The following is a 9,543-nucleotide window of genomic DNA, read 5'->3' as shown; positions in this document are numbered from 1 at the left end:
TTACTTGCCGTGTTATGATCAAAGTATAAAGATATGATTTTAACAGTTTTTTGAAGATAAGAGTGTTTGAGTAAAAACTAAAGAAAATCCATTGCACCAAAATACAGACAGCGAGGAAAGACAAAGCAAGAAATGTCAGAATGAAAAGCAACAGTGGTCAATCTGCTAGGGATTAAAATTTTAGAGTGTTACCAGATGAGGGCGACGTCACACCTGGTAATCCCTCACTGTCCTGACCTAGTATGCCCCTGCTGAATCACACACGCAGTGACGCTGCACGGCATGCAAACACAGCAGGACCACTGCAACCAGAGTTCCTGCAGAACCCCCACACTCTGAACATTTTCCCCTCATCTCATAAATATTTCACCTCCAGCTTTAAGATCTCTTCTGATTGGACGTTCCTCAGGGACCAAGGTGTCCGAGTCCCTTTGTGTGCAGAAGAATGCGTGCATGTGTCTTTGCCTCCTATTCAAACCAACAATAAGAGCTTTGACACACATTCACTGTCCGTCACACATGCACATACAAACAGATATGGTTTCCCGGCAGAGAGGCAGAACTGAGCTGCTGGTTCCCCTGGGTCATAAAGTGGATGGAGATATCATTTCTATATCAGAATAGTTTTGTTCTTTTATAAAATGAGCTTGAAATCTTGTGTCAGATCCCTCTATGGAGAGGGCAATGAAAGAGTGAGACATTCCTGTGATGACAGCTGGATCATGGAAAACTTCTCAAAGAAGGTATGGAAAATGAACAGAGTTAGTCACGACACCGAAGAGAAGGAGGTTTTAAAGCAAAAATGTGTGGAACGTCACTGTGTTTGTTGTCCTTCACCTTCAGGTTAGAAGCATCAATCTCCAGTTTTTGGCTTGTTTTTTATTTCTGACTTTAAAGTAGCGGCTTAAAGAAAATCACAGAGAAGTTTCCATTTGTTTAGGAGGTGCTGAAAAGATGCTTGTAAAGAGTTTTGATTTTCCTAAAACAAGGTTTTCAACGTTTTGTTGAATTTTCTGTTTTGTTTAGGCTTGCAGCTCACAATAGTTGCATTCATGATTTCAGTTGCCAAAATAAAAGAGTATGTTATAAGTAAAATTTGAAAAAGAAAAAGTGAACACAGGGAAGCTGAGAACATAATCAGGACATGATTCAGACTTTACATTGGCTTTGTTATTTAATCTATGATCAAAAATGTTTCACAGCTGTTTCTAGTTTATATTAATCCTATTTATAATTTCTAAGGATATTGGTAATCAAAACACTTCTTTCAACCCCAACAACACTCCAAAAGATGATTCTGTTCTTTTCCCTTTCTTCGCAAATAGTTTTTCAACCTTTTAAGTAAATACAAAGACCCAAAATGTAACATTTTTGAGGATTTTCCCAAAAAGGCCGCTTTATGCTTGTGCTGTGACATTTCTTTCAAGCTGAAAGTGTTTGGATCAATGGTAAGATCCACAAAAAAGTGATCATTAGCACATAAATCAGACAATTTTTTTCATAATACAATGATTGCATAAGCTGCATAACCCTCACTGCTTTTCACTTCCTGCATTAGGATTACAAGCCCAGACAGGTTGGCGGGGAGAGTTTTAATTGGTGCTGCAGAAAAGAAAAGGCGCTGACATGTAGTAGGTAGATGTAATGCAAGAAAATGTGGAATAATTTTATTTTAGGGAACTAGCTTTCTTAAAACAAACACTTTTTGGCATTAGGGTCACACCTTTGCATTGATTTTATGATAAAAACTTCAAGCAAAGCCTGAACTAAACTGCTGTGTTGGGAATGTCAGCATTAAATGGAAGTCACTCCACAGCCCCATTATGAGGAAAGCACTGGTTTTCCTTTGTTATGGGGCGTGTCCAGACAACAGACAGTCCTTGTTTGGAGGGTGATGCAGCGTCTGTCTCAGAAGAGCCTGAAAGTGCCCATATAAAGTGCTGAGTCATTGTGACCCTTCTAGAAAGCACGTGCATTAAAACACCTGTAGGCACAGGTAAGTGCTCCTCTTTTGGCCATTCTGCATTTATGCTGAGGAGAAAAGCAATGAAAACACCCGTCAATAATGTTTTGCCAACAGCTGTTGTGTAAACTAACAACAGAAAGCCAAAATGACAATCACACACATGCAAACCAAATCATAAATTATAAATCAACAATAACATTTTCAGACCAACAGCAGATTGATGCAGAAGTCAAGCCAGCAGGAAGTAAAAGAAATAAACTGCAATCACACAATACTATTTATTTGACAAGTGAAAAGTTGTGTTATTTTTTGCCAGCATAATAATGATAATAAAAGTGATAATAATAATTAAAAGTAATACTGCTCAGAGTATGGTTCTGCTGGTTTGCTCCCTCTCTTTCCATCGTCACCTTAAGCATGCTGAGTTTGGGAGATTGCTGCAAAGTTAACAACTCAATGCCATGAACTGACGTCTGACTCAACATGCTCATTCAAGAGGAGGAACTGCTGCAAAGTATAATACTTGGAAAGGAAACTCTTTACAAATTGGGTACATAAGCACATGGGTAGTTAGAACCCTATTAATACAGTGCTAAATTGATTTCCCCATCCCATTGCATTATTTGAGGGAAGATTTAGTAACTAGCTCTTTTTTTGCTGATGTGACCTTCTGAATGTCACAAAGTATCACCTGAACTTTGTATCTCCTAAAACAGATGCGCAGGACAAGCATAAACTAATCTAAATCAGCATCTTTGTTCCCAAACAGCAGTGAAGCTATCATGAAAAACTTTTCTCTTCCTTATTTGACCTTGATTGTAACTTAAGAGTAAATGAACAGGGAGCTAAAGTTTCCCTCTCACTTCCTCTCATCCTTCTGAAGTGGTTGATGAATAACTAAAGAATTACAAGCTGCTTCTGGTAATAAACGGCAGTACACGGTGATTCATTGTCATACTACATGCTAACCAGAATGTAGCCCTGGGCTTCCTTGAAACCAAAGTTTCCCCCTGACCTTCCTCTGCTCCTCCTTCTTCCTCCTCCATCACTTGAGTCCGCCTGAGCAGCCAATCAGAGCGCAGAGCTGAGGCCGCAGCACCGCCCTTCCCCCCAACCTCCCCACCGGAGTCATCCGCAGCACAAACCCAATGAGCTTAGAGAAAGTGGGCCGTCTCTGCGCTCTGCGTGGCCCTTCCTGCTTCAGCCTCAACTTTCTGCCTCACTCGTGTTTCCTGGCTTCATCTCTCTCACACAGAAGAGCCCAAAAAGTGTCCGGCTGCTTTAGAATCACAACGGACTGGAGTCGGGATATATCTTTAAATCTTCCGCGCTGGGAAATAGAGCTCAAAACCGAAGTTTAGTTGGGGTTTTTTTTAATTGTTTTTGTTTAAATTTACTTTTGCGGGTTTGGGTAGGAAGCAGAGACAGAAGTCTCTGAGTTAGTCTGTATGAGTGTTTGAGAAGGAAAAAGCAGCAGGATGATCGCAGCTCAGTTATTAGCCTACTTCTTCACAGAGCTGAAGGATGACAAAGCTAAAAAGGTGAGTCTGTTTCCCAATTATTAATCCAATCTGAGTGTTTGTCCAATGGATACTGAGAGGAGAACAATCACATTTGTCCATCTTGCCTCTACATGTTCGCACTACTTTGAAATGTATGAGTCAAGCAGGGAATACCGACTTTTATTTAGGGAAAAAGTTGGTAAAAAAAAAAAAAAAAAAAATCTCCTGACCGTTGGAGATATTTGCTTCTTCAACGTGGCCCGGTGAGACGTGACTAACCGCACTGTTTGGGTAGTAAGATGTGTAAAGAGGGGTGGCACATACGACTGATGCCATGATGCAAGCCTGGGAGGTGTGGCGAAGAGGAAGAGGAAGTGAGTGATCTGGAGAGTAGACCTCAAGGATGAGGAGGCAGGTCATTATTTCAGGGTTAACGAGTTTCTTTTGTTCTCCTGTTAAAGTTGTACTTTCACAGCCATCCGCCCAGCGGTGGTCAGCACAGATATGAATTATTCAGATCTATATCTGTTCTCTAGGCCGTATGTGTGACGACCTAGAGAAACTTTCACCGGCTGATAGATATGCCGTTGTCTTTTGGGTCCAATCTGCTCATACTGATTTTACCCCGTTTTTTTCTCTAAGGATTGTAACACACCAACTTATCACAATATCAGTCAATATCAATAATTATTGATTAGTTTTTGTTTTAAATAGGTGAAATACTGCCAAACTGGTGGCTTGACCTTTCTTGTTTTATCCACAGTTTTTACTCCGCGCTGTTATTTTTTATGTTTAAGCAGTTATGAATCAGGTGGTAAGACCTTAAACTGCTGCTGTGCAAGTTACTCCTCAGGTTGTTGCTAAGAAACCAAAGAGTGAGTGAGTTGCTAGGTAACCAAAGAGTGAGTGAGTTAGTTGATTCCACCAATCTTGCTTAGCTGGCTGGAAGAGGTTGAGCAGCTAGTTTTTCCTCTGCCTACATCTCCCAGAATGCTGTGTGGTTCCGAATTGGAGTTCAGTAAATATTCTATGTATTGATCTACCTGATCTATTATCTATTCGAATTGATCGTATTAGTCTATCGTGATATATATTGTTATTGATTTATTGTCCAGCCCGATAACACAAATATGTATTTGTAGAGATGCACATGAACATGTGATATCATTGACTCTTGCAACGGTGATATTAGTTACAACTGACTCAAATTTGCTTAGTTTTATTGAAGGTGTTCCTAAACCATGTAAATACAATGTGTCCTCAATATTAGAAAAACAATAATTTACATTGTTGCAAGTGTATACTTTATTGTTTCTGTACACAAATCACTGAAAATGTAAGCTACTGCTACATGGTGTTGATTTAAAAAATAAAAGGACAATTAGAACATAAATTCCTGCACATATAAGTTTAAAGCCCTTTTAAGAAACAAATGGTATTCAGGGGTACAAGGAATACAATTTAATTGCTATAAGTTTGTTTTTTTATATAAAGTTGCTCATTTGGATTTCATTAATATCTGCATCTGCCAAATGAAGGGCAGATTTCTAGCAATTTCATGGACTACAAGGTGCAACATCAACATGTGCTTCCATCTGTAGGATATTTAATAGTTCAATTATGATATCTGCTATTATTGACCCATATTTTCCTCACTTTTCTTTTTTTATTGCCACCATTCTCATTAGCTATAGAGTCTCGATCACTAAGATGCATGTCTGAGCATCTCAATAAAAGTCCTTCGAACTGGGCAGAAATAATAGCAGAGCTTGAAAGTGTTGCACCTGAAATCAAAACTCAAATAGCCTCACAGGTATTCATTCTTTGTAATTCTTTGCTTTGATTTTGTAGTGACGAAAATATGCTCCTTATTTACGTCATATATCATTTCTTATACAATAAATTGTGACATCCGCCATCTGTGGTGCGTATTTGCACTTCAAAACTTGGTAAATATGGGCATTTCTTTATTAAAGCCGGTTGGTTTACTTTCTGTTTGCTTGAATCCAAAAGTAAGTGATCAGATCATTCACACTGAAATAAACCTCCCAATCAGTTTCTAACGTAACCCAAAGATATAAAGTAGAGCCTGAAAAAAGTAGGAGCTCTTAGTTTTGATATTTTTAACGAAAAGATAATTATTTTAGTTATTGCTTAGAGTTGATTAAGGGAAATGTTTCAGTTTTTGGCTGGTGGAGCACTATTTCAAAATTATATCTGTGTTGCTTTCTTGTTAAAAGGGAAAAAAATTAAGAGAGGCAATGGACAACATTACTTCAAATGAATGCATTATACATTCATGGATGTATAATGCATGAATCCCAACATTCATGCATTATACATCTGTAATGCATGAATGTTGGGAATGATGAAGGATAATTAGTGTTGCCTTTAAGTGTCAGTCCTGCGCAAAAACTAACTGGACCAGTTTTAGCTGGTTTTACAGCATGGTATGTGTGTGTGCGCGCGTGTGTGTGTAGGCTATTGTAGAACTAATACTCACTATCAGTTCCCGTAAAACCAGGCGTAAAACTAATATTTGTCCTTATTTTAGCCAGATTTTACACCAAAACTTTGCTTTCTCTGACTCCTTTGAGTCACGTATTGTCTCTGTAAGGTTTCTGAATGACGTCACCAATAGCCTCTCTCGTTTTCTGAAAAAAGTCTGCACATGCTACGTCTGTTTAAACCTCTATATTTTCCCCCAAATCACACAAGGCGACCCTCGAGGCTGTCTTTCTCAGATCCTGGCCTGTAGAGGCGAAACAGCCCTCATCTGCAGCCTGGCCTGATGTAACACAACACATCTCCCTCCCTTCTTTACTCCTGCTCTCTTCCGCTCTCTGCCTCCCTAAAATAGGCCAGCTTTGAACCATGTGACCACAGGTGACAGCAGAGGGCTTATGCCTGCGCACAGTGATCGGCAGGTGTGTGGAGTTTATCAGGGCCTCAATTAACAAATATATAAAAACTTCTCCATCTCAAAAACTAAAGCTGGGAAATGTTTTGCTTAAACGTTCTTGCAAAATTGAGTTAAAGTTGAAGTTTGAACGGTTTTATTTTTCTAAAAGTATTCAGAATATTGAGGTTCTTCATGCTGAAGTCCGCTCAGTCAGCTGAATCTGCTGCGCTGACCTTGTCTGACTTCCTGATTCGCTGTTAGTTCCCATCTGAAACGGCGGCTCACCATGTCTGCATGAGTGTGTGTGCGCTTACATTGGGATACAGAAGGGGGCAGTGTGGAGGTCAGTATTTTTCCACATAGTGAGGCTGTGTGTGTGTGTGTGTGTGTGTGTGTGTGTGTGTGTGTGTGTTTGCATGCACCTACACACACACACTACGTAGCTGCATTGAGTTTTCCTGAATCTCCATGTGTGAAGGAGGCGGACGAGGCTTTGTTAAGGAAAAGAATGCAAACAGAAAGGAGGATGGGTGGAAGGGCTGGGAGGAGGAGTTGTAAAGCAGACAGAGTTGTGTCAGTTGTGTGACCTTTCCAAAAACTGTGTTTGGAGATTCAGTCTTACCTCAGGGAATGTCAGAAGAGGAAAAAACAAGGCAGTTTACTTCCAAACAAGAGATTTATTCTGAGTCCCTATTTGTTAGAGCTCTGTCGGATCGGATGATGCAGTGCTTTAAAACATGCTTATGCATCAGCAAAAAATGCTGAGTCGGAAATGCTGCGGCTCATCCTGAGTCAGGAACAGAGTGGTGGAAACTCTGCCTCTACAAAGTAATTTACTTTTCTTTTTTAAAAGCTTAATTATTCCTGACTAGCAAACACATTTTAATTTCAGCAGCTTGAGTTAATACAAACAGCAGTTTCATCATTTTAATTATGTGAAAATGTGTCTGCCTCCAGTAGAATAGAACCTGTCTCACAACATGAAGTAGGCTGAAAGATTTCATAAAGCCACCCATCATGTCGTCACCAAGAGAAATTCAAAAACAGATGAGAAACAAAGCAATTGTATTTAAAGGTCTGGAAAGTTTGTCAAAAAGTATCTTTATGATCCACAAACTTTAGGTATAAATGGTTTGGTTGGTGTGCATCCCATGAAATAATTGTATTTTAGAAGAACGTCTGCATATCTACAGTAAAACATGGTGATGGTGAGTCGATCTATGGCTGCTTTGCTTCTTCATGACCTTTTTGGTCTGCTGTAATTAATGGAACCATAAATTCTCCTCTCTACTTGAATAAAAATATTAGACCTTCTTTGGTTTTGCATAGGAGAGTGATCAGAAGCCCAACCCTGATTGGCTTAAAGAGTTAAGGTTTCGGAGTGGTCCAGTCAAAGTCCGAGTTAAATTAGAGTGAGATGCTGAATGACCTTAAACAGGCCGTTCATTCTTGAAAACCTTTCATGGATCTGTGAACTTTGTCAGCTATCAGAGCCGATTGACGTTTTTAGCAAGACTAAAACAAACAGTTCATCATTTGAGAGGTGTATTTTGTGTTTATTCCGATTATATTTGATTTATTTAAAAATGTTTGGTGATTTGAAACATTTAAATATGAGAACAAAACAAAAAACATTTTGGAAACTTTTGCACTTTTTCACATCCCCCTGCGACCAGCTGGAGTTCTGTCGCTGCTAGCTTCTCACAGCTGTAACAAAAGATCAGTTTGGGCAGCTGAGAACACTTTGTTGTTCAAGTAAGACCTAAGGATGCCTTTCTGATTTCCCTGCTTCCCCGTGGAGCACATTGTTGTCCCTGACTGAGGAGCCCAGCCTCCAAACAAGAGGATTAGCTGAGAGAACGTCCTGTGATGTTGGTTAGCTGAAAGCAGAGTTTAAAACCGTTGCGTTTTTACGGCAAGAGCATCAGAATCACCTAGTTTGAGCGCCGATTTAAACACGCGTTGTGTTTCAGAGCTGTTGTAGCCAGCAGTAATGATTTAATTATTGAAGCTCCAACAGGAAGAGACTCTGTGATGACGTGAGGGGAGTACTAGCGGTTGGCAGCTGTAATAGTACAACAATCAGCTGGCAGCAGGAATGGAGAACAGCGTGGAAAAATACTCAACTTCCACACCGGAAGAGTTATTTAAAAACAATGTAATCTGAAATAAGGTATCCAGTATGTTATCTGTTCAATGATTTACCAATATGTTAAGCAATGACCAATATCGTCGGTGACCATTGTTAAGGCTAATGTATCATGCATCCCAATTAATCTACACTACTTATATAATAGGAGTGCACAGCGGTGAGGTTGTGGTTTTAAAATGTAACCTTAAGTATCAAAAATATTAAGAAAAAGTAATAATTATCTGCTGTATCATAATCGGACATGTTCAACCAAAGAGCTGACTTGTGTCTTCGGAAATAACGTTCGGAGCTAAGCCTGATAAATGAATGAAATAAGCTTTACAATTTCCATTGTGATGATTAATATTCATAAATGGCTATTTCGTTTAGAGAATAAATAACTAGTTTCATTTGTGCTTTTGGTTGTGTTTGGGTTTTATTTCTGTCTTTCTTTTTTTGGTTGTTTTTATTTATTTTTTAGATTTAAAATGTTTTCCATTTCTTCTCTTCAAAATTAAACTTCATTGCTCTTACCATTTATCGCAATAATTTCTGGGACAATTTATCGTCCAGCAAAATTTGTTATTGTCACAGGTGTGAAATGTCAGAATAGAGCTGCTAAAATGTGATCTTGTTTTATGAAATTTTAAATCGGGGTCGAAGGAGATCGGCGGCAATAACGAAACCAAACGCTGTTTCTGCTAGAATTAAATGTGCTCGATTTATTTCCCCACAGATTACAGTACAAAACACTCTATGACTAAACACGTGATGCTCGATTCATTCAGGTTGTCAGCGCTTACCTCGTGAAAACCGGAGAGCCTTCGGCCTAGAGACAAGCAATAGCATCAACGTAGCTGGGCATTCGAACGCGATCCACAGCAGACTCTGACCAAAACCGCGGGCTTTTTCATATTTTATCTCTTAAACAAAGGGATGCCTGCGTGCAAAGGGGGAATGGCCATTTCCATCCTTGCAGGTGAGCCATCCAATCAGAGGTAGCCGCTGTCTGACCATGAGCCAATCATGGGCTGAGAGCGCG

The 9,543-nt window shown here is 39.5% G+C and overlaps 1 protein-coding gene across 2 annotated transcripts in view; it reads left to right on the top strand.

Annotated features, from left to right (window-relative positions):
- The first annotated feature begins 586 nt into the window (after nucleotides 1-586).
- The window catches only part of LOC106965156 (hexokinase-1-like), a 49,440-nt gene continuing 40,483 nt past the window's right edge, over nucleotides 587-9,543 (top strand). Inside the window, exon 1 of one of the 2 annotated variants that reach the window (XM_015061079.1) lies at nucleotides 587-743. In XM_015061079.1, coding sequence (XP_014916565.1) covers nucleotides 642-743 — 102 coding nt within the window. In that variant the 5' untranslated portion in view covers nucleotides 587-641. Of the gene's footprint in view, nucleotides 744-3,102; nucleotides 3,508-9,543 lie in introns of those variants that run through there. The other variant, XM_015061080.1, reaches the window with a different exon arrangement.

The sequence above is a fragment of the Poecilia latipinna genome, unplaced genomic scaffold (assembly GCF_001443285.1).
Source record: "Poecilia latipinna isolate Pla-1442-1.1 unplaced genomic scaffold, P_latipinna-1.0 Scaffold1776, whole genome shotgun sequence".
NCBI lineage: Eukaryota > Metazoa > Chordata > Actinopteri > Cyprinodontiformes > Poeciliidae > Poecilia > Poecilia latipinna.
This window is presented reverse-complemented; position numbering and strand designations above follow the sequence as displayed.